Source organism: Girardinichthys multiradiatus, chromosome 4 (assembly GCF_021462225.1).
Source record: "Girardinichthys multiradiatus isolate DD_20200921_A chromosome 4, DD_fGirMul_XY1, whole genome shotgun sequence".
NCBI lineage: Eukaryota > Metazoa > Chordata > Actinopteri > Cyprinodontiformes > Goodeidae > Girardinichthys > Girardinichthys multiradiatus.
In genome coordinates, this window is record NC_061797.1 from 20,784,306 (window position 1) to 20,810,487 (window position 26,182).

Genomic DNA, 26,182 nt, shown 5'->3' on the forward strand with positions numbered 1-26,182 from the left:
AAGTACTTTCTATGGGAAGGAAAAGTAAATGTTAATGGATGTAGCTCCTTCAGTCGTTTCACCTAGAAAGAAAGAACAGATAAACTCTGAGCCAGTTTTCAAGGTTAGAGTCTGAAAGAGAGCACATATAATTAGTTACAGTAGAAGCTCAGTCAGTAGCCATGTCTAGGAGAGAGAAAGGGTTAAACACTGAAAGACAGGGCTATGTGGATCATCGGTAGAGGGTGAGCATTAAGTTGTTGCCAGCAGAAGCTCGGACGATGCCCCTCTCCAGAAAGGTGTCACAGGTAGACACAGAGTCAGGCCAGGTGTAGCTTCTAGGAAGAGAAAAGAGAGAACAAAGTTAAAAGCTGAAATAACAGCAAAATAATGCAAACTTGGAGAGTAGTGTGAGAATGTAGCGAAGAGGGTGAAAGTGGTCATTATGTCCTCCAGCAGCCTAAGCCTATAGCAGCATAACTGCAGAGATAGTTTCAGTTCAGATTATTTGGTTAAACGGCGCTTATTTACAACAATGTCGTCTCAAGGCACCTCACAAAGGGTCCCACTGATGGTCATATCAGTGACATATCAGTCACATATCTAAATATTGAATCTATATATCCAGGTTGTAAGTGAGTCTACTCAAATTTTTAACACAGCTTTTTATATTTCTCCTACAATTCAAGAGTGTCCCTAAAAGGATCAAGAAGTGCAAACGTACCCCCATATATAAAAAGCAATGCTAATGACCCTCAATATTAAATAATTCATTAATAAATATTGTTTATTTTGAACAAAACAGTACAACATGGTTTGGTTGTCTTCTAAAAGTTTGCACATTGCATACCAAAGACTTCTGTCTTTTTAACCGTGCCTGATAAAAATTTCAGTTTGGGGTTTCATTACCTTAGATATAATACCAGTACAAGACATTCCTGCTCTCTATAATAGCTTTATAAATTAGAATGAATTTCAGTTCAATTTAATGCCTTTAGTTTTAACTTGGAAAAAACAATATGAAAATTACCTTTTTATTTTAAAAAAAGGCAATTTTTGGATTGCATCATTCAGAAAACATTTTTTATTCAAAAGATTTTTTGTCTAGAATACAATGATATATGCTCTTAGGTTGAAAGGTTTATATTCTACAAAAATATATAAAAACATTATAAGTCATGTTATTGACTTATCAATTGAGGTTGTAAATATTTGAATGTATTATCAGTTGTAAATATTTGAATGTATTATCATCAACTTTTTGTCTAAATGTACATTTCAGGGAATGTCAAACCTACAACAGGGTCAAATATTGTTAGCATTACTGTTTGTGTGTGGTTTAGCACATTTTTCACTTTATGTTTCTATCTAGGTATCATGCTGCATTCTGAGGATACTGAAACAATCATCATTACCTACTGGTATCCCCACAAGATCACAATGTAATACAAAGCTGTGGTTGAGAGTGTACTGAGATCCTGCAACATGCCAAACAAGAGGACCCTGCAGAGGATAGTGAGGGGAGCTGAGACTGTCATTTGAGCATCTCGACTCTATGTCCAGGACCTGTTTCAGAGCCGCCACACGAACAAGGTGCTGAAGCTTGTCAAAGACTCCCCACACCATTTCCATGAACGATTTGAACTTCTGCTGTCACCCAAGTGATACTGGTACATCAAATGCCGAACCACCAGACAGTTAAACAGCTTTCTTCCTCACGCTGCTTAAAGTGCTGAACTGCTGTTAAGATTATCCACTTAATGTGTTTCATGTATTTAGTATTTTATTGCGTTTTCTACTCTCCATCTTTTCAATGATTGTTCACAATAATCTCTATTAGATCCCAGAGAAACACTCTCTTGTTTTTTCAATATTTTATTTAGTATACAACAACATTACAAAAAATGTATTTGATTTATTATACCTGCAAAGAGAACACAGATGGAAATGAGATAAATGAGCCTCTACCTCTTAATTTGAATCATACACCACCGGTCAAAAGTTTTAGACACACTTTCTCATTTAATGGTTTTCTTTATGCTTATAACTAATTACATTGGACATAGATGCTCACTGAAGGCATTAAAACTGTGGATGAACACATATGGAATTATGCAGGAAGTGAAAAAATGTAGAAGAACTTTAAATAGGTTTTATATTTTAGATTCTTAAAGTAGCTGCCATTTGCTGTGATGACTGAAATTCAATTTAAGTCCATTCAAAAATACTTAATCCCAAAAGGAAATTAAATGTTGTTGTAGCTTATATTATAAAGGTTTTTTTTAAATATTACCTTTTGGCTGTCTCTCATTGAACCTCGGGGAAGTTCTTTCAAGACTCTTTGGAAAACCATTTCAGGAGACCACCTCATGAAGCTCATGGAGAGAATGCCATGAGAGAAAAGCAGTAATCAAAGCAAAGTGTGGCTATTTTGAAAAATGTAAAATATAAAAAAAAATATTTAGAGTTATTTCACACTTTTTGTTTACTATTAAATTCCGTGTTTGTTTATTTATAGTGTTGTTGCCTTTGGTGAGAATCTACAATGCATATACAGGGGTTGGACAATGAAACTGAAACGCCTGGTTTTAGACCACAATAATTTATTAGTATGGTCTAGGGCCTCCTTTTGCGGCCAATACAGCGTCAATTCGTCTTGGGAATGACATATACAAGTCCTGCTACAATGTTTGAACCATTGGATGCACATGGTCCTCAAGAATGGTTCGGTAGTCCTTGGCAGTGACGCGCCCATCTAGCACAAGTATTGGGCCAAGGGAATGCCATGATATGGCAGCCCAAACCATCACTGATCCACTCCCATGCTTCACTCTGGGCATGCAACAGTCTGGGTGGTACGCTTCTTTGGGGCTTCTCCACACCGTAACTCTCCTGGATGTTGGGGAAAACAGTAAAGGTGGACTCATCAGAGAACAATACATGTTTCACATTGTCCACAACCCAAGATTTGTGCTCCTTGCACCATTGAAACTGACGTTTGGCATTGGCATGAGTGACCAAAGGTTTGGCTATAGCAGCCCGGCCGTGTATATTGACCCTGTGGAGCTCCCGACGGACAGTTCTGGTGGAAACAGGAGAGTTGAGGTGCACATTTAATTCTGCCGTAATTTGGGCAGCTGTGGTTTTATGTTTTTGAATACAATCCAGGTTAGCACCCAAACATCCCTTTCAGACAGCTTCCTCTTGCGTCCACAGTTAATCCTGTTGGATGTGGTTTGTCCTTCTTGGTGGTATGCTGACATTACCCTGGATACCGTGGCTCTTGATACATCAAAAAGACTTGCTGTCTTGGTCACAGATGCGCCAGCAAGACATGCACCAACAATTTGTCCTCTTTTGAACTCTGGTATGTCACCCATAATGTTGTGTGCATTTTATTTTGAGCAAAACTGTGCTCTTACCCTGCTAATTGAACCTTCACACTCTGCTCTTACTGGTGCAATGTGCAATCAATGAAGACTGGCTACCAGGCTGGTCCAATTTAGCCATGAAACCTCCCACACTAAAATGACAGGTGTTTCAGTTTCATTGTCCAACCCCTGTAGTCATGAAAACAAAGAGACCCATTAATTGAGAAAGTATCTAAAACCTTTGACAGGTAGTGTAGTATATTGGCTGTCTCTTTTTAATTGATAGACAGGAAACAAACAAACAAAACAAAATACCAAAGGATAGTAAAACACATTTTAAAAACAAATTTTAATTTATTCTAACTTTCAAATGGATAAAGGAAAAAAAAACCGTTTCAAAGCAGAAAGGCAACAGAAAGCAGGTTAAACCAAGCGCACCTGCGGGAGACAAACTTAATAAACCAAACTGCCCTACATTTTCTCACCTGGGACTGACAGCTCACCGCGGCCAATAAAATTGTTTCTTATTTCTAAGGAGTGGCAGCTACACCAATCAGAAGCCACACATGCAAATATCTGAATTCTATTGGTTGGGTTAAACATACGGATCTGACGTTTTACAGCGCGGGTCTGTCAAAAACTATCAGCCGCTAATCTGTAATATTTTCCAGGAAGCGACTCAAATCCTGCTTGTAATGACTCTGTAGCTTCTTATAAACAGGGAAATATATCACAACTATATCACAACGCACTGTTGTGGTTTTTCAACTCTTTTCCGGGATTGTAATCTTAAACGTTACGTGACAGCTCTTAAATGGGATTAGCACTCAGTTAAGCCAGTGTAAAATAATGAATGTAGCCTACTTGCTCCTTAGCTTGGCTGATAGCTGGAACTTTGTGCTACCCCGTTAATCTTTAGACTTCTCTGTTTTTTGTTTTTTTTACTAACATATTGGTAGAAAAATGCCTCGATAGCTGAGCAGGTTATAACTTGCGAGACCCATCTGTGTGCGTCTTAACGTAGACATCCAGTAACTGCCTACAGTTCTCCAATCGGTTCAAGGAGACGAAATTTGGATAACATGGAAAGCTACAACCAAAGGTTTGAGTCCACCTCAGGACGAGACAATAAGCCTCAAAAGAAGAAAGGTTCTCACAACAGCACGTCTGGGTTTGAAGAAGGAGACCGCAAACCAAAGTTTGTAAGTAAAATGACTTAAAAGAAAGGTTCAATTTGTTCTACCTTTGTGGGAAGTAAGGTAAACATGGCGTCAGACTCAGAAAAACGCAGTCCCTCCCTCAGTCTAACGTGGGGTTTGTTTTGTTTGTGACACGCTAAAAAAAAAAACAACAATAAGACGGGGAAAAACTAGACCGTAAAAAATGTGGAAGATGTGTCTATGTATAGATAGATGGTGTGTGTTTTGTATTTGTTTTAAATGTTACTAAAGAACAACCTTCAGCCTGAAAATGACTAAAATGACTGTGTTTAATTTGGTTTATTTTTAAAACCTGTCTTGAAATGAACATAAACCGGATGCACAAAAATAACAGGTCAATAAGCAGACCCCTGCAGGACTCCAGACCTTTCCTGGCTCATACATGTTACTTGTCATACTTTTGAAGACGTATATAAAATGTATTCTCTAAATGTCTGAATTGTCCTTTTCAAATGTGACCTTAGATGTTTTTTTTTTTTTTTTTTTTGACTTTGTTGTTGGGCATAGGGACTCAAAAGTTAAAATTAGCACAGGGTTTAGCCAACCATAATCCATGTGTTTCCTGCTACTACAAACCAATCATGGCTCTCCCTGCTTCCATCCGCTAGGGAGATGTTGGTGTCTAGACAAATCATCATACTTATCAGGAGACTCTCTATGGGGGGGGGGGGGTCTTGTTTATTGTTGCACACGACAGCCTTGTAGACAGGAGAGTTGTTTATCAAACAAACTTGGTCAACCACTGATGGAAGCATGTGATTGGGGGGATCTAAGTGGGGTTGCAAAGTCAGGTTGGTAGACTGACCTTGAATGTTTACCCTGAACAGCATATAAACATGCAGGAGTACAAAGAAAGAGATGCATTAAGTCTTTAGATGATGGTTTAATCTAGTTTTGCAGAAACTGTCTGAAGTTTGTGTTAGGAAATGGCTTCAGTCAGGGTTGTTGAAATTATATTGCAGTTGCAAGAAATAAAACGTTGCACAAGATTGATCAAAATCTTTACAGGTTTCAGCTTTGTCCATCCAAGCATGATAAAAAAACTCATAATGAATCCGCTAGAACTGCCTAAAACATTAAGGTAGACTTTGTGCTCAGGAGTTTTCATTCAGAAAACATATGCATAATAAAACAAATACGAAACACTGTTGGATCGCTAGTCAATATGAAAAGACTGGGTCTCATTTTTATTAAAGTATAAGTTTATAAAAAATTATTCTCCAAAAATAAAATATATGCAAGTCAAAAAGGGTACTGCATAATGGCAGTTGCATTCAGTTATTACACAATAATTGCATTCATTTATATAACAATTGAAAAATTGTTCAGTAGTTAAGGGGAATTAAAAAATCCCACTCGTATTTCTAGTTTTTGGGATTTGCAATCATCATCAATTTGATTTTATCGTTATTATCACAGGGTAATTAATTTATATCACGATATATTTCCGCCTTGGTAAAAATGTACTATTTGTTTTTAATGGTAAGAAATTAAAAATCAATTGCCCTTGCACCTTTAGATAAATTGCTAGTCAAGGGTTCAAAAGCAATCTTCTGTAAGTCAGAAAAATGCTCAGACTTCTGTTTCAGCTTTATCAGCAGATTAGTGATTTTACAGAAATCTGCATTACATTTCAGTCTTTATTTAACACATTTGAACCAGGACAGCATTTATTTACTTTACCAAGTCACTTTTCGACTCCTCTAGAACATTTTCAGTCCTCAAAAGCATATAGTAGAGACCAAATACTGGTATTTATGCTCTTATCCTATTTTATTCTTTAGCTGGACTAAAGGTTTTACAGTCAGTTCTGAGTACATTTCTCTGAAAATGTATTATTTTATATTCTTGTATGATTTTATTACAGTTTTTATTGGAATAGTTTCTTAGTGCCATGGCAGCTCCCCAATATGTCTTCAGATTAACATAAAATGGCAAAATATAAAAATAAATGTCGGTGTCAATTTCCATATAAAACAATCAAGAACTGCACTTAAAAGTGTAAAGCAAAAATTTAACAAGCGCAAATTCAATAAAAGGATATCCCATAAAAACAGTAAAACACTGAGGATGAAATTATTAAGAGCATTAAACATAATATGAAATTTACTGGAACAGACAAACAGACACATTTGGTTGACTGGCACTAAAGAAGCTGATAAACACAGACTGAAGTGAACAGATGACAATCTTTCTCTCTGTACAAGTAGAACCTCCATAGTATTTGAACAGGACTTGTAGATTTTCTCTTTTAGGCTTTTAGCTGATGTTCAACAGTAACAGACAACAGGGTGCCCTAGAATATTTTTGTTTTGTAAGGAACTTTGACTTCCACCTATGGTACTTGGAGATTATACTGACTCTCAGGGGATGTGGTGTAATTTAAACTTTAGCCATCTTCACTTATGTCTCCACACCTCCTAATGTATGTTATACTCTGTTTGTCATAGGCTTACCTTTACAATAGCGTAGCATTTAAGATTACCTGAAAAAGACCCTTTAGTGCTCAGGGTAGAATTAGGCTCCTTACTAGCAGACCAGACAACTGCTTGCGACAAGTCTTTAGTCTTCATTTTTGGAAGTTTTAAATTTGCTATTTGTCAGTCTCTGGGTCTGGATTAGCATTTGTTATCTTCCACTAGCAATACCAAACCTGTTGGTTGTCAGTTTGTGTTATCTGCTTTTTCTGCCTCTCGGCTTCGATCCTCTGTGCCACACAGCTGCTTACATAGCAACAACAAATTTGCAGGATTATTTTTTCATTCTCAGCACAAAATGGGGTGTACACACATTATAGGATTAGTCTTTGTTTTTATTCCTTATTAAATGTCAGATAAAGGCTGCCAAATGGTATACAAATCCCAGGCTGGATCTCTGAAGAGAGATTCTTATCCCTAATTTGAGACATTGCAAAATATCTTTGAGCTATTGTGAGTCAGTTTTTGTTGTGATTTTTTTGAAGTGCGGTTTTGGACATGGTAGAGGAATTTTTGCCTTCTAGTGGATTCAGTTGATTTGGTTCCTGATTTCTTTTTTTTTCTGCTCCCCATTATAGAACGTGGCCTTTAGAAACCTCACAGACGATGTGGTAAGATATGAGAAACCAGTATACAATCTATTGTCAGTCTGTGATTAATTTAACATAATCCTATTAAAGACTAGCTTATCCTCTGATTTTAAGTACAATTTAACTTTTGTTGTGATAGTTTAGATTTACTGATATCTGGGTGAAGAGAGCTGCGTTTCTCACTAACAAATAATTTCCTTGTGAGTTTTACATCAAGAAGTAGAACATGCTTTGCGCTGCATCTGTCAAGCAGAGGATGCTTTTCTTCAAACATTTCATGCACAACTTAGTACTGCTTGCCTACTTGTTAAAAGTTTGTCTTCTCTATGGAATAACCCTTTAGAAGTGTTTATAATCTAGCTCATGTTTTCCTTACCTCATCTTTACATTACTTTATACTGTTTCTTTAAACGCATGATACTAAATAAGCCTGAAGAGTGGTGAGGTGAATCCTATTCCAGCTGGATACGAAACATTCTTGTGCTTAAAGAAGTTATTTCTCTTTCTTTTCTGCAGCTGGACAGATTTGCGAGCATTCGAATTCCCGGCAGTAAAAAGGAACGTCCAGCCTTAACGCTCTCTAAACATAACTCCAATGACTGGTCCACTGCTTCAGCATCCACCCTCCATCATTTTGAGGAGCTCTCTTCAAAGATCACCTCGGAAAAAGAGATCTTGGCTCTGTTTGAAAAGATGATGGTATGTTTTATTATTATGCTAACTTGCCTTAATTCTCTTTTTAAATTTAAAACAAGTTGTTACAAGTTGTGTATTAAAAATCTAAACATTTTCATTGTTTTAATCAGTTAATACTTGAATCAATGGCTAGGCTTTTTTAATTGTCTTTTGTTTAGTTTTCCTCTTTGTGTAAAGACCACTTTGGTGCTCTGACTGCTGATAAAATTAAATCATCTGCACCACTGAGTCTCATAAAAACAACTCAATTAATATATAGTAAATGATAGCCAGGATTAAAGAAAAGAAGCAAAGTTTACTGCATTTCCCTGTCAGCACACAAACGACACACAAAACATTTTCTGATATAAATGCAAGTTAAAGGCCCTACCGAGATATCTACATTGCATTTCAACCTCTTCTCACATATGAAAATAAGTAACAGAAATGAACCCAAACAGAGGACACATCAATAAGTCTCATTTAAAAAGTAGCTTTAGAATCTGTGTCATCTTTTCCAATGAGAGTCAGGACGCTGCCAATTAGAGAAGCTGGGTGAAACAGGGAAACAACTTGAAATCCAATTGGAGCTCACAATTAACTTTTTCAATAATATCAGTAATTGGTATGAAGGATTGTTTAGACCATGTTAGTTACTCTAATTAGGATCCAGCATTGCCATTAAGGGTCAAACGCCCATTCAACACCTGTTATGGCTGATATACTGTACAGACCAAAGGTTTGGACACACCTTTTCATTCAAAGAGTTTTCTTTGTTTTCATGACTATCAATATTGTAGCTTCACACTGAAAGCATCAAAACTATGAATTAACACATGTGGAATTATATACTGAACAAAAAAGTGTGAAACATCTGAAAATATGTCTTATATTCTAGGTTCTTCAAAGTAGCCACATTTTGCTTTGATTACTGCTCCGCACACTCTTGGCATTCTGTTGATGAGCTTCAAGAGGTAGTCACCTGAAATGGTTTTCCAACAGTCTTGAAGGAGTTCCCAGAGATGCTTAGCACTTGTTGGCCCGTTTGGCTTCACTCTGCGGTCCAGCTCACCCCAAACCATCTCGATTGGGTTCAGGTCCATTGACTGTGGAGGGCAGGTCATCTGGCGCAGCACCCCATCACTCTCCTTCTTGGTCAAATAGCCCTTACACAGTCTGGAGGTGTGTTTGGGGTCATTGTCCTGTTGAAAAATAAATGATGGTCCAACTAAACACAAACCGGATGGAATAGCATGCCGCTGCAAGATGCTGTGGTAGCCATGCTGGTTCAGTATGCCTTCAATTTTGAATAAATCCCCAACAGTGTCACCAGCAAAGCAACACCACACCATCACACCTCCTCCTCCATGCTTCACGGTAGGAACCAGGCATGTAGAGTCCATCCGTTCACCTCTTCTGCGCCGCACAAAGACACGGTGGTTGGAACCAAAGATCTCAACCTTGGACTCATCAGACCAAAGCACAGATTTCCACTGGTCTAATGTCCATTCCTTGTGTTCTTTAGCCCAAACAAGTCCCTTCTGCTTGTTGCCTGTCCTCAGCAGTGGTTTCCTAGCAGCTATTTTACCATGAAGGCCTGATTCACACAGTCTCCTCTTAACAGTTGTTCTAGAGATGTGTCTGCTGCTAGAACTCTGTGTGGCATTGACCTGTTCTCTAATCTGAGCTGCTGTCAACCTGCGATTTCTGAGGCTGGTGACTCGGATGAACTTATCGTCCGCAGCAGAGGTGACTTTTGGTCTTCTTTTCTTGGGGCGGTCCTCATTTGAGCCAGTTTCTTTGTAGCGCTTGATGGTTTTTGCGACTGCACTTGGGGACACTTTCAAAGTTTTCCCAATTGTTCGAACTTACTGATGTTCATTTCTTAAAGTAATGATGGCCACTCGTTTTTCTTTACTTAGCTGCTTTTTTCTTGCCATAATACAAATCCTAACAATCTATTCAGTAGGACTATCAGCTGTGTGCTGTATCCACCTCCTGCACAACACAACTGATGGTCCCAACCCCATTTATAAGGCTTGAAATCCCACTTATTAAACCTGACAGGGAACACCTGTGAAGTGAAAACCATTTCAGGTGACTACCTCTTGAAGCTCATCAACAGAATGCCAAGAGTGTGCAGAGCAGTAATCAAAGCAAAAGGTGGCTACTTTGAAGAACCTAGAATATAAGACATATTTTCAGTTTTTTCACACTTTTTTGTTCAGTATATAATTCCACATGTGTTAATTCATAGTTTTGATGCCTTCAGTGTGAAGCTACAATATTCATAGTCATGAAAATAAAGACAACTCTTTGAATGAGAAGGTGTGTCCAAACCTTTGGTCTGTACTGTATGCCGACTTGCTTCAGATCACAGAGCATGCGTGTTTAGTCAGAGACAAAAATTGCCCTGGCAGGACAGAGGAGTCTCCTCATATTCTTAAACAAACTGTAAGCAAATTGCCAGAAGCTTGATGCTGCTGTTTGCCTAACGCCATGTCATCTTTTCAACTGCCTAAGAAACTCCTTTGTGATGAACATTTGTCTTCATATACATGATGAGATGTCTTGTGATTTGATGTGGTTTTAACAAGAAAAACAGAATAAAGTAAAAGTTTTTTTTTCATTTGATGGTTTTGTTTTGTTCTGTTTTTGAACAAACCTTTTTCCATATTTTTTTCCTCAGGAGGACATGAACTTGAATGAGGACAAAAAGACTCCTTTGAGGGAAAAAGACCTCAACACAAAGCGAGAAATGGTCAACCAGTATATTTTTGCCTCCTCAAAAACAGTAAGTCATCTGGTGTCTGCATTTACAACCAAATGTATTTTTGCCATCAAGCCTGTCATGTAAAATTGGTTTAAATTTGTTTAGGGCAAGATGTACAGTTCAATCAGAAAGAAATTGAAACTTGACAATTTGACAATTTCTGAGCACTAATTAACAGGTCCAATAGTAAACAAAATTCTGATTTATTTGTAGTTATTAAGTGTAAGAAAGCTACGAACTTCTACTGTTTTCGGCCTATAAAGCAGGAACCAACAAAACTGCTGTAATGTGCTTTTTGAGTTTAATGAAAATGTGGATAAATGTTAGTGAGATATGCTTTGATGCAGAAATGGGGATAATCTGTAATTCATTTATTTTCTCTTGCCTGCAAACTTTATTAAACCTGATAGACATTTTTTTTTCTCCTATGTGTTATAGACCTTAGAGGAGAATGTTGCAGTTGATAAAAATTGGAAATCTCTCCTTAGGTTCCAGGATAGCCTTGATAATTAAGGTTCTCTTATGATTCTGCATCACATCTTGAATGCTGCTTATTCAAATGCATTATTGCCTGCAGCGATGCTGACTCCAGTGAAGTGAATAAATATATCATCTAGCTTTATTGCTTGCCTAACTAGTAATGTAATACTCTATAATTTCTTCTTTTCTGTGCCATGAGATCAACCTATTTATATATTAAGAAAAGCAAATACAATACATTCTCAGTAATTCTTTTTACCATTTTAGAGGCTTACAGTAAAACTACCTTATGCACATCATTTCAAATTGTTATGTTTCTTTTAGGAACTAAGTTTGAGAATTAATTTTAGTTTTTATTTCATATTTCTTTTCTAGAATTGTTACATAAAATCCTAAAACACATCCATTTTAGTTTTAATCCTGTAAGAAAAAAGAAAAAAAAGTAAACATAAAACAAATTCACAATTCGCTGTCTCATAAAAATGGTAGATGGTGCTCTTGAAAAACACTTTCCATGTTAGCTGTTACTCAAAATAATTGTTGACCTTGAACTATGTGTCTGTAGCAGTAGTTGACTGGAAATAACCATTGTACTTGTATGCGACCCCTGGTTTGATTTGTCTGGAGTGCCCTTGCTGTGCCGGAAATTGTTTTACTCAGCTTTGCCTTTGAGACACCAAGAATCTACAAAGATCTTTTTCCTTAGTTTTGCCTCACAGAGATGTTTACAATTCAACTCACATTTTGTTCTTATAATTTTTAAACTCTTATGGAAAAATAATGCGTAAAAGTTTGCATAACTTTACTAAATCATTCAAGGAAAGTAATTACTCTGTAGATTGAGCTTGATGGGGTATTTATTTAGAGACCATCAGGCCAAAACTTGCTTTGTATTTTGCTCCAGGCAAGTGAAAGAAGATGAGCAATTTGGATCCATTGGTTCTCTCAAACCTTAGGCTGATTTCCAAATCGCCCTTTATTTGTAAACTTCGAGAAGGTGGTTTATAATCAGCTACAATATCCCCTGCAGCTTCATGATATTCATGAGAAATTTTACTCCGGCTTTATTTAAGTCTTGTCACAGCCATGAAACTGCTCTTCTCAGGGTGTGCATTGATCTACTTTTAACTGCCGATTCTGGCAATTCAGCTGTTTTGCTGCTTGATCTTACCGCTGCTTTTGACACACTAGATCATGACATTTTAATATCAAGACTGGAGCAGTCTGTTGGTATTAAAGGCACAGCCATAATATGGTTCAAGTCATATTTATCCAATAGAAATCCAGTCAGGACAATTTTTGTCTTCTGTAGCCCCACTTAAATATGGGGTACCTTAAGGCTCTATATGAGGTCCTATTATTTTCTCTTTATACCTGCCCTCTCTGGGATCCATTTTCCAGAAATACAATTTGTCATTCCATTTTTATGCGGACACCATTCAGGTTTATCTTTCATTAAAATCTTGCGGATCCTGGTCAGTAGGGTGGCTGCTCCAGTGTTTGGCAGATGTGAGAGCATGGATTGAGCTTATTTTTTTATTTTATTTAAATGACAAAAACACAAAGGTAATTTTATTTGGTAAAGCTCACCTGCTGACAGAATGCAGCAGTGCTGTTGGGTCACTGGACTCTTGTGGCTGGGTGAATGGAATCCTGGGGTGATCCAGTGTAGCTTTTATCATCTGAGGCTTATATGTGAAGTCAATGATTATCTTTCTCATGATGCCCTTCGGAGGGTTATTGATGCTTTTATAACTTCTAGACTGGACTACTGCAACTCCCTCTATTGTGTGATTAACCAGTCTCTCCTTAGCCATCGTCAGCTGGTTCAAAATTCAGCTGCCCGTCTGCTAACGGGGAGAAGATGACTTGGACATATCCTGATTTTGTATTTCCTCCATTGGCTGCTCGTTTCTTTTAGGATTGTTTTTAATTCCGTTAGTTCACTTAGGTTAACTAACAGTGAAAAAAAAATATATATATATAATAATATCCCAAAGATCTTATTTTCCAACCCGGTTTAAAATCTTAGCTGGCATCATTTAGTGTAAATTGGAGGATCATTTTTCTTTTGTCCTCGGTGACCAGAAAAAAAACCAAAATCTTTAAAAAACAAACATGAAGACAAACTTAGATTTAGATTGTTTTGAAATATCTCGCTTCACTATTTAGTTTTTTTTGTTCTAGCATATTAACTAGTTAGAGTTTAATTGATGGAATATTATTGCAATTCTGATTGCAAATAAATAGCATAATTGTTTCTAAAATAATTGAAGCATAGTTTATTACCATTTTCTGCTATGCCAGTAACATAATATGTACAACACAATGCCTGCTCTTTGTTTGGAGTGATAAACTGTCCAACGGCTTGAAAATAGACACACAAAATGAAACGTCATTATTTTTCATTTCATTGCAACTCCTCAAACCCATGCAGTTTAAGAGGGACAACACATGCAACTTCACACACAATGTTCCTGATGCAGAATTCAAGTAGCAATTTGTGTCTGGATGAAATGAGTGCCTTCAACAGCATCACCCTCTCTTTCCTGGAAAACATTCATGAGTTCACGGTTTGTTGCTAAAGGATTTTTGTTGCGCTTTTAGAAAAGGTAATAAAGGGAAATGAAAATTTTGCATGTTTGTTTGGAAAAAAAAAAAAAAACATTAAAAAAATATCAAGGATTGTTTTCATCTAGCTCATAAATGTAGGTCAACACAATCTGATTTACAATTCAAAGACTACATTTGGAGTCAAACATTTTATTCTATTTCATGAAATTGAAAATATGGGTATCTCTGCCTCTGGAAAGCCAAAAAATCTAGTTACAGACAAGGCCTGCTTCTCTCAAGAAGGTAAAAATGTAAAAAAAAAAAAAAAAAAAACCAAGGATAACGGCAAAAATCAAAAGAAATCCTACAAGGTTTATCACATGGTCAGTGTAAGAAAAGCTCTGAATAAGAATGTTGTTATTTTTACAAGGGCACCATGAAGAAAGCTGCTACACTCCAATGGAGAAAAAAATAACATTGTGACACATCTGAAATTTGCAAGACCTCATGCTTGTTCTTTTTGAAGAAGTGAAAAGAAAAATCGTTAAAAGACCACAACTGGACTCATTAAAACCTTATCCCTGGTAGAATTTCTACCTGATGCCCATACCTTAAAATCTTTAAGAAGGTTTTCAGTATTCTTCAGACACCTTTTGGGGTTTATTTTACCAAATGTATATTTACATTTTAATGTGCTTTTTGTATGAGGTATTATTAGTCTCAGTGCACATTTTGAGCACAAGGTCATCCCAAAGACCTTTTTAGTCTTGGCGTTTAGGTTGTGTGGTTAAAGCTGCTGTGTTGCAGCTGATCCATTGTTCTTTCTTTCTGTCGACTGGGTGGCAAGCATCTTCCAAGCAGGCTAGGCTCACTGAGAAACTTATAATAAGCAGTGGAAGTTACCCAACGCTCCCACTGCAGGCAGGTCAGGGGATGCTCCTGTGAAGTGATGCCAAGTAAATATCCTTTGAACTGGACAGAGTGATATTTTGAGTGCTTTTGAACTAGCTTCCTTATTTCAAAATTATAACAGGCTCTTGTTTCTAGATATGGATTATTGTGTCTCTTTTTCTTAAAAAGCCTGTTTTGACATTTAAAAATGTCAAACCTGAATGATTTATGGTTATTGCAAAAAGAAATGGCTTATGCAGAATTGTTTAACCTATAAGAAATGTTGCCTGTTGATCAAAACCGTGCTTAAGCTTTTATTTTCCCTGTCGATTGCAAACTTATTATAAATCGATTGGCATTCATAGCTTTGCCAATTGCTATCAATGTATATAAAATTAAGAAGAAATATTTCAAGAAGAGTTTGAAAATCAATTATGTAAGGCAGCCAAGTTTTCTGAAGTACTATCTACATGGTATCTTTTATCACCAATCTCGTTTGAACAATGTTGGACCACGTTGTGTCACCAGACTTCATATTTGCTTTTATTATGTTTTATTTGAAATTTAAATGGTTGTATAAAGGATTTTCTTCTTTTTTCTTCTTCTGTTTTTTCAGGGCAGCCTGAAGAAAAGCCATCAGATATCTCCTCAGGAATTCCTCAGTGAGCTGAAGTCAGGGGTGATGGACGAACGTCTGTTTGCCTGTCTAGACTCATTGCGAGTGTACCTGACAAGCAAACCTGTGAGGTATAGAAAGAAATTAGTATTTAAAAACTGCTACTTTAGTTTAGGCGCTATGTGTTTTGTCTGTTTTGTAATTCTAAATTTTAAAAGGTGTTGGAATTTATTCAAATTGTGGCCTTTACATTTTAGTACATCATTTAAATTTATTCAGATCTTTCAACTAGAACTATTTAACGAGGATTAAGTTCTTTCAGTTACATCAGATCTTATAGAATTTTATAATGGTCCTGGACTATGTTAATGAGAGGCTTGGTCACAATGCTTTACGCTGTAATCAGCATTGAGGATCTTTCCCCTTTCCTCTCTGGCATTTCAGATTCATTTAAAACATTGCAAATACCATATTCTTAATTATAGCATGCATCGTTGAAATGTACTGGTTGAACAAAAAACGTAGCTTAGTTTTTATGTATGTGGGCTGCTCTTTTTGTCTCTCTCTCTTTATTAAAGAGGTTGAGATATAACTGGACCACATTTATGGTAAAAGGACTGTCCTACTTCCCAAGGCGGCATATTAGCCATTAAATGGTTCTATTCTTTGACACAAAATGTCTCATTTTTCTTAATTTAAATGCAGAGTAGCATTTGCATGAACTGGGTGCTTCTGTGAATTTACGTTCACGTAATAGTTTGGCTGTTCTCAGTTCACACATGCATGGTTTGGCTGAATTAAAATGTTAACATTGTGCTGTTATGTAATTTTTTGAAATGATTTTTTGGATATTTAAATCATTAACATCGATTCATTGTAAACATGATCAGATTATGTAATGAAACAGCACTGAAATATGACCAACAATGTTTGTTTTACATTTTGTGATGGAATTATACAGTGTTTCTGAGGGAGAACTGTTACTAACTTGTTCCTATGTTCTTGGTAAACTGAAACAATTAAGCCCAAAGTAATTTAAACCCCCGGCCTATTTTAGTTATTTCTGTTCAGACAGGAAGTCTATTTCTGATACCAAAATGACAAAAGAATCTCCCAAAAGATAAAAAGACCATGTACAAAACATGTTTTGGCATTTCAGCAATCAAACTCTTCTTATAATTGCTGACAAGCTTATTGGATGTTTCAGGTATAATTTTTTACAATTCATTTTTTGAGATTAGCTCCAAGTCTTTAATGTTGAAAAGGCTCCTTGCAGGCACTTCAGTCTTTAGCTCCAATCCACAGATTCTCTGTCATATACAAGTCGGGACTTTGGCTGGGCCACTTCAAAACATTAATATTACTTTCAGTCAGGACAAACCTCTTGGTATGATTAAAAGATGACTTGAAATCTAAATCTGACAGGGATATGCCATGTGTACATAGTATACTGCATCACTCAGACATTATTCACCAGTCAAACCAATCATTATGCTAACACAATACCAAGTATTTTGCCTGCAGTTATATGAAGTTCTTTTTTTATTTTAAAGCTTCGCCAGTCTTTGTTTAAGCTCTCTCAATTCAGTACAACAATTCCAAATATCTTCCCTCTTTTTATGTTGCAGTAGTTTCAGTAAAAGTGGCTGTCAAGAAAAATGTGGCTGGGAAACTCTAGCGTTTAATGAAGGTACCACTGATCAGACTGTCAGGCTCAAGTCTAATGACAAAAGTATGGACTAGATCATAAATCTGCTTCAGCCAGAAACAGCATCAACCTCTCGCTTTCTAATAGCGCCATTAAAGTCCTGAGTTGCTGGATTGATTTGGAAGTAAAACCTTTTTGTCTGCCACAGTTTTTGGATGCAGATCAGTGTCACTTTCCTGGCAATGATGCAAATGGCTCTCAAGCATTTCTTCAGTGCAATATGTGCAGACTACAAGGAAAGTCAGTAAGATATATTTTCCCATCTGGATTTCTCTGGTATTGCAGACCTAAAGTCATAATTTTTGCACTTATCTGACTCTATTATGCTTTACCTCAGCATATTCAGTTCTCTGTCCCTTTTCATGAAAAAGAAGCCACAGCTTTAGCTTATAGGATCAGCAAGGCCACACAATGTAATTGTAAAAAATGGAATTGATGAATGGATCTGACAAAAAAGTGGAAATTGGTTTTTGATACTGTGTTATAACTGACCTTCATGTTTAAGGCTCCACTGTGATGTATTTTTTGTTTAGCTTACACAAAGATAAACATCCGTGTTTCTTACATGCACTATACCAAACCTTCCCCCCCAAAAACCTTGAATTCTGTTTCTGCCTCACATAACCATGAACTACAAATAACGAGTCACGCTTCCTATATAGAAAGTATTTTTCAAACAAATCTTTTTTTTTTTTACATTTCTTAATCCTTCTTAAATATTTTTAAAATATCCTGTAGAAATATTTCTTCTTTTGTTTTAGATTTCTGACATTGCTTTGACTTTAGCCTTGTGCTTCATCTCTCTTTAAAGACCTTTGCTGTCATTGAAAATGTGTTTCTGTTTAGTGGAGTGCAACACTTTGCTGGACTGCCATAGGGATTCTACAGGGAAGTTGACATACCTTAACTGTGAAGTTAGACAGATAAGACATTTTCTTCAATTTACTATTGACTATTTCTTTCATAGGGAAATGGGTGGTGTGATTGCCCTTGTCATTTATTATTTCCTGCTTGGTAACTGTTTGAAATTATAGCCTTCAGATGACTAAAACTATGCGATTTACTAAACAGTCTTATATTGAACTGAAATTGATTTGGTGACATCCTTCTACCCGGTCTCCTTGTCATACTAGGGGATGTCATAATATTCCCAGGTCAGAAAGGGCATACAATCCCTCCTGCCAGTTATGGGTCTTTCCTGGGATCTCCTTCCAGGACAGCATACCCAGAAAACAATCAAAGTGTGGAACCCAGGATGGGTGCTGATCAAATGCCTGAATCATCTTAACTTACCCCTTTCTATGCAGAGGAGCAACTGCTCTAATCCAAGAAATCCACAGAGCTTCACCAAGGGTGGGCACAGCCAACGTATGGAAGAAGCCTATTTCAGATGCTTGCATCTGACTCTTCTTTCAGTCATGAACCATATCTCACAAGCTTTATTGCTTAGTTCTTTGTTCACCACAATGGACCTAAGCTCTGCCCGCATTAGTGCAGAAAAAGCCTTAATCCATGTATCTGTCTCCCTCTCCATCGTACCATCACTTGTGAACAAGCAGGACACTTGAACTTCTTGTCTTGAAGAAGAGACTAACTCCTACCAAGAGGAAGCAGTCCACCTTTTTCCAGTTTTGAACCATGGCCTCATAGATGGAGGGACTGGCTCTTATCCTGAACCTCCTCAAAATCCTGAAGTTCATGGCCTGAACATGCCACCAGAACCCCATTATCTTCAAAAAGCAAAGAGAAGACCCTATAGTTCTTACACTAGTAGCCCTCCTCACCATAGCTATACTTTGAGATTTTGTCCACAAACACAACAAACAAGACTTTGGACAAGAGGCAGGACTGGTTGTGTCCATCGCACACCTGGGGAATGCTTAACTTTGTGCCAAGAATGCAGACACAGCTGTTGCTTTGCTCATAGAAGGCCTGTTTATTAGGGCTGACACAATGAATTGGATTGATCGATTATTAAAATAATTTGCAACCAATTTAGTAATCGAATAATCGTTATCTGGAGTACACAGACTCTAAAACATGCCTTTTGCTCAAAGAACAGCCCACTCAGAGCAGTAATTGGATCAAAATTGAACAACAAATATAAACATTTTGCATTTACAATGAAAAACCTTCTTTGTCTGTTCTCAGGCATTATCCCTTATAAAATGTCTTGGGGAACATGGTTGTAAATCTTCTGTAGTCCACAAAACTCGTGTAGACTGGAAAACCAGACCTCCATGACCCCCTCAGCAATCCCACATGGGGGATCGGGTCCACTGTTCCATGGGCAAGAAGAAAACCAAGCTATTTCTTGTGAAATTAAGTTTCGATGATTGCACAGAGCTACCCCCCAACACCCTAGATTTAACTTTCCCAGGAAGGCTGATAATTGCTTATTAATTACAGCATATCCTTTGGAGCCCTTTATTATTGAGACCACATCCCTGATTGATGTCAACATTCCCATATATGTCAACTGAACAGTTATCAAGTCAACAACAGATGTTGGCATATAATGTTTATTTTTTAAAATCTTTTTTGAGGAAGAAGAATAAGAATACAACGCTAAACATGCTTTATTTATTTAATTTCCATTTGGGAGGAATATAGTATTTTTGAGTTGAATTTTTGTCTTATGAAATGCATTGAGCAACATATTCCACTATTTTGTGTTTTTGTTGTTGAAATGAAATAATTGTAACATAGAAATATAATGCAACTTTCTCTTTTTTCTGTCTGTTTGGTTATTTGGAATTCAGCAAAGATCAGCACTGTTTCAAATCAAGGTTTATTTGTAAAATTATCCTGGTATTAAAGCACTTAAAGCAATCCAGGATAAGGCACGATATCTACATATACATTCTGTGTTCCCTCTTTGTGCTGCTTAACTGTGTGAACAACTGAATGTAATCAGCGATGTATTTTCATGGCACTGTGATGAGTCGTTCTCAATATGGCTCCAGACTGAGGACTTTCAGGGAGAGACTGTAATTGAAGTTTTCTCATTGGGTATGTGGGATGGCTGCCAGATGCTGGGAACTAATGAAACCCAAGGGCTGGCAGAGTATGTTAGATTAGCAAACTGAATATAAAATACTTTAGTTTAAGCAGGCTGCATGACAAATAAAAAAACAGCTAATTGCTCAAAGATAAACAGACAGGGAGACATCACAGAGATTTAGTTGTGTTATATGTCTAAATTGGACAACTGTGAATAATTCTGTAAGGTTCCTTTTGGGTAAATTGGGTGGACTGTAATAATTTCTGATGTTTTTTTTTTGTCAGCTGTCTAACAGATAAACCATATACATAGATTTCTCCTACACTATGGCGTTTGCCAAATCAGTATGTATACACTTCTGTTAACTCATCTATTATAATGTACACTTGGGGTGTCCAACTCAAGTCCTCTAGGGCTACATGCAGGAATGCGTTCCTGATCCAACACAGCTGATTGAAATGGCTGAATTATCTCCTCAACATCTGCTAATGAACTGTTAATAGTTTTATTAAGATGTTTCGAACCAGGAAAACAACTAAAACATGGAGGAAACCATCCCTCTGGGAACATTTGGGAATACTAATGATGTATCCAGTGAATTCCAATTATACACTCTTACTAAAATTATTTGATGTAAAACAATAAAACCATGACCAAACATTTTAAAGCTTTCCCAACCTTTAATTTTTCAGATATCTTGTGTGATTTCCCCCTGAAAACCTGGGGGGGGGAAGCATACAAAAAATTTAATTTAACAAAAGTTATACTATATCTTGCAAAGGTTCTACTAATTTGTCATATGTCATGGGACCTCTGCTGGTCACAGCCCTCTTCAGGTAATCCCATACATTTTCTTTCATATTTACTTTGTTGTTTACTAATTTAGATGCTTCTGATGAAAATTTTAGTGCCTTGCTTAAATTCCTTGGTTTATGATCTGATACTCCGCTACCTGATAAAGGTATTTGAACCCCTTCTTTGTTGTTCTGTTTCAGACTTGATGTGTGGCAAGGGGTAGGACAGATGGTTCTGTTTAGCCTTAAAGAGGTGGTTTCTCAGCCTTCTCCAGAGCACATATATGAGATGAGATGTACGCCACACTGTTTCAGGTTCAATTTCCATTGTCAACATGTCTAGAAAACCAAGATTCACATCAGGCCCTGCTCTGTGAATTGGGCATACAAGGAAATTACCTTGGACATTCTTTCAGCAAAGCTCAAAAACAAAATCCCTCTTCGTGTTTCTAGCAGATAACTGAGGTTTGGGTAAAAATTAACTGGTGTTTGGACCTGGTCATGATTTCCTCTGCTTTGAAAAAAGCCCCACTTCCCTCTGAAGAAAAGCAAGCCCAGATCATGATGGTACTACCACAATGTTTTACTGTGAATATGTTGATTTTTATTTTATTTTTTGCTGATATGCTGTGCTGTTTTTGTGTCAAGCAAGCCTCTTTGAATTGTAGCCCAAACATGTAAGTTTGGTTCAGTCAAACATAACAGATTATCCTAGACACTTTTCTAAGATTTTATGAAGGCCTGGATGTTTTCTTTGAAGATGCATTCTTTGACCTCTGTCTTTAATCCTACATCTTTGTCCAGACATATGGAGAATATAGGACATTGTTGTCTCATTTAGAACACAACCAGCATGTCAGAAATTTGAAAAATTGGGTCCTTTAAATCCTTTGCAACCTCTCTGCAAACTATGTCCAATTAGACAGTTTTAATTGTATTTCAGGTTAATTGGTTTTTCTAGCAGTTATGTGGGGCATGTACCCAAGAAGACTAAAAATTAAAATTGGTTAAAATGGTGCTTAAAACAAAAGCAAATCAAAGTATTTGCCTAAGGACAGCTATACAGCAAGGTAAATGCAGCTATTTTAGTGTTTTTTTTTTTTTATAAGTTTGCTTCTTTTTTAGTTGAATTGTACATGATGTCACATTAAATGTCTAAAAATTATAGTAGATTTTTGATTATATAATTTTGAAAGAGCAATATTGAGTTTTACTGTAAATGTTGATATACATCACAGTCATGCTTGTCTTGATGGGGCTATTTTACTTTCTAAATTAGTGTTTATATCGTAGCACATTTAAAAAAAAAAAGCGAAACCTTGACTGTGCAAAAATGATCTAGTACATTTTGTATTGTGACTTTAACTCCTCACACAATAAATAAAATTGCACAGTTTGCAGGTTTGAGAACCTGCTTTTATTTGTCTTATCCCAGCCCTCTTTGACCTTCCTTAGGGAAAGAAAAGACACTCTTTTTATAAATGGACTCTGCCCAATTGTTCTTGCTCCTGAAATCTTTTCTCAAGACATGGCAGAAAGCTATTACATTGCTGGTTTCTGACCTCCAAGATTTTCAAAATGCCTAACGGCTTAAAACTTCAAAGAGCTTTTGAAAGACGATTTGTCACCTCGATCCCTTCCACTTTTCTCTAATGTGTTTCAAGGCAAATTTTAAATTTATTGCAGCAGAGCCTGATAGTGTAGGCTTGTTGGTTTCCACAGCAATAATTCCTTCCATAGATCATCAAATTATTTTCTTTTTGGTTTTTGCCTCACCTATTCATGATGAAAACCTAACATGCAATTGCCCTTAAACTATGCATTTCAATGAAGTTCTTGTCAAGACCCTGTGTACTCTATAACCAGAATGGCCTGGGCCATGGCACATTCAGAAGTGAAGGCTGTTTCTGATTTATTACTTTTTTGTTCTTAAAGATGAAAGCCTCATTTCTCAGATTCCTTAGCAGCAGCTTTCACAATCTTCATCAAGGCTGTGATAGTTTTGGTCTACCTCAACCCTCCTTTTTTGTTCTGACCCTGTAACACATTCATCCTCACTCATAAATATCTTGAAGGTGCTCAAGACTGTGCTCCTTCTTGCCTTGTTTTTCATTTTTTTTAAAGAAGGATTTATTTTTCCTAACATCAAATATAATTAACAGTAATGTTGAATGACTCATAAGTTTCCTTAAATTCTTGAAGGGCAGTTAAAAACTTTGTTCGCACAATTGATGTCCTTAGCTCACCTTTAACTTGTAGATAAAGCTTTTATTGCAACACATATTTTAAAATTATAGTGTTTCATCATGTGTTTAACTTCAAAGTGTTTTAATATACCAAATGTCTACTATTAATGTAAACAGAACAATGTAACAAACAAGATAAATATACCTCATGGGCTCACCATATCTTTTATCCCATCTCAAGAAATTAAATTCAGATTACAGCTTCTCTTTCCTTCTTTCCACCTTGAGAATTTTGTAGATTAGATGCTTGAAAGCATGCTATGCTGCTTCTTGATTAGATCACCATGAGTAAATGCTAATGTTCAAAGCTTATTTACTGCTTTATTTGAGGCAGGAGCAGGCACAAGAAATTGTATTTATCTCTATTTTCAGACTGCAACACTTTTTTTTGAGTATTTAAATTACATGAGAACTTGGAAAATTATTGGTGTTTTTTGTCTCAACGTGCAATATACTGGTAGCTCAGAAAAGTAAACCTTAAATGCTTTTGATAATAATCAGGATGATTTGGATGTTGAAAGACTAAATCAAGTCATTGGTTTATAGGATTTGGATGGGGTGTTTTTGGCTTTGTTGTAAGCAATGTTAACACATTCTTTCAGTAAATCCATAGCTAAAAATGTGTAGACTTTGTTAGCGTCTCCTTAAGAGTCAAAGTCATAAATATACTGAAGAGTAAAGCTGGAGAAAATAAATAAACATTAGACTGTTTTATTGTCCTTACTAAATTCTGTGTTTTCATTTTTAGATACTTTTTGCCTCTGAAAGATATGGCTTTTAGCAAGAAAAATACACCCATGTTAGATGTTCTAGGCCTTCAGTTACTCTTTAATTAAAGGTATCATTCACTAAAACTTCCTAAAACTTTCTTTTAAGATGTGTCTATAAGTTCAAACAGTTCGTAGCATGAAAAGTCTGTCTTCATATATTTAATTTGATGCGTTTAGTGTCTTTTTTTGGAAGAGACTTTTTTGACATCCTTAAAGGATAACTTATTTAAGCATTGAAAAGATCAGTGGGAAATTCACAGTGTCCTGCTGTGTCATCACTGGGGACGTTACTTTTCTGTGATCTTACCATCTTGCAGTCTTTATGTTTTTCATTATAAGGATAAACTTGACCGCAAGTAAGCTAAGCATCCACATAGCATAGGATGAAATTAACTGTTGTTATTATTGCGTCATTGCTGCAACATTTGTCGCAGTGATGTTTCTGTAGCAGTGGCACACATGTTTGGTATACATGATATGTAAGAATTGTGGCACTCATCTGGCACAATTTTTCAAAATGTAAAAAAAGAAAATCTGTTCTAGGCTGCTTTGTTTGGGATCAGATTGTGTTTGCTACAGTGTTGCATGGGCCATAATTGTAAATGTAAGCATCTACAGTTGTTTGCTTTTATTATATTTCTATAATGCTCAGCATGATTCAGCAGGTGTTGTAGTCCTTGGAAATTATCACCCATTAGAGGAAATGGTCAATAGATTTCAGGAGAATAAAGGTAAAACCCTCAATAAAGATACAATGATTGTTTTGTTTTTTTAATATATGAGAAGTTTATTTTATTCTAAATTGACAAAAAAGTTAAATTTGCGTTGTCTTTGTTTCTAGGCTATTTTTGTTTAATAGACAAATATGTTTCTGTTGCATCATAGAGTTCTGCACTCTTTCAGTGTGGCTTTGCATTTGTTGTTTCCCCCTGTCTGAACTGATTTAATGGAGCCTTTTTTTTCTCAGGCAAGAACTGCAACATTTATAACTGCTGCTTTTCTTCTCAGCACAGAGTTTGGAGTTCTGCTTGTTTTTGTGTCTAAAAGCTTGGTGGTTGATGAGTATGAAATAGTTCTTGTCAGCTGTCAGTCTCAAGATGTTGTGCTATTGATTTATTGTATTTTATTCCAGTTGGGTGCAGAGCTTTGGGCATGAGGGCCTTGGATTACTGCTGGACGGTTTGGAGAGGCTGCTGTTCAAGAAACAGTAAGTTTATACTCAGTTGTTCATTTTTCTGTACTGGTCTATAAATCCTCATCATTACTGTGTCGTGTCCACAGGCAGGAGAAGATTGACAAAAAGAACCAACATAAAATTGTCCAATGTCTCAAAGCCTTCATGAACAATAAGGTAATGTCAGTAGTTTTCCCCATTCCTCATACAGCAACCAATAACTGAATATACATACATAATAAATTGTTACAAAATTTTGTAACTAATAATTTAAAAGCATCGACACCTTAAAACACAGGTGTCAAACTCCAGTCCTCGAGGGCCAATGTCCTGCAACCTTTAGATGTTCCCCTGCTTCAACACACCTGAATCTAATAATTAGGTGATTAGCAGGATTCTGGAGAACTTGACTGCATACTGAGGAGGTAATTCGGCCATAGATTCAGGTGTGTTGGACCAGGTGAAACATCTAAAGGTTTGAGGACACTGGCCCTCAAGGACTGGAGTTTGACATCCCTGCCTTAAAACAACTGAATATAGAACTATGTAGAACTTGAGTGCATGAGGAGATAATTTATTTGATTCAAATTTGTTGAATTTGGGACAAATGCAAACGTTGCCGGACACCAGCCCTCAAGGAAAGGAGTTAGACACTCTTCCACTAAGGGAGCTACCTACCAAATGCACTTCATAGTAATTAGATATTATTTATGCATTTTTCAAATAATGATTTTGCATATTTAAAATTATAAACTATGTTCTTAATAGAGATGCAATACAATAAATTATTGAGTGCTGCATAGCATATACTCTTGAATTAATAATTCTATTCTATTTAATATGCCTATTTTTAATGAACAA

At 36.5% G+C, this 26,182-nt stretch overlaps 1 protein-coding gene across 2 annotated transcripts in view; it reads left to right on the forward strand.

Moving 5' to 3' along the window:
• Nucleotides 1–3,950: 3,950 nt before the first annotated feature.
• The window catches only part of LOC124867622 (protein diaphanous homolog 3-like), a 206,040-nt gene continuing 183,808 nt past the window's right edge, over nucleotides 3,951–26,182 (forward strand). Inside the window, exons 1-7 of one of the 2 annotated variants that reach the window (XM_047364161.1) lie at nucleotides 3,951–4,552; nucleotides 7,626–7,658; nucleotides 8,154–8,336; nucleotides 11,002–11,106; nucleotides 15,626–15,756; nucleotides 25,280–25,354; nucleotides 25,429–25,498. In XM_047364161.1, coding sequence (XP_047220117.1) covers nucleotides 4,433–4,552; nucleotides 7,626–7,658; nucleotides 8,154–8,336; nucleotides 11,002–11,106; nucleotides 15,626–15,756; nucleotides 25,280–25,354; nucleotides 25,429–25,498 — 717 coding nt within the window. In that variant the 5' untranslated portion in view covers nucleotides 3,951–4,432. The remainder of the gene's footprint in view (nucleotides 4,553–7,625; nucleotides 7,659–8,153; nucleotides 8,337–11,001; nucleotides 11,107–15,625; nucleotides 15,757–25,279; nucleotides 25,355–25,428; nucleotides 25,499–26,182) is intronic. The other variant, XM_047364162.1, reaches the window with a different exon arrangement.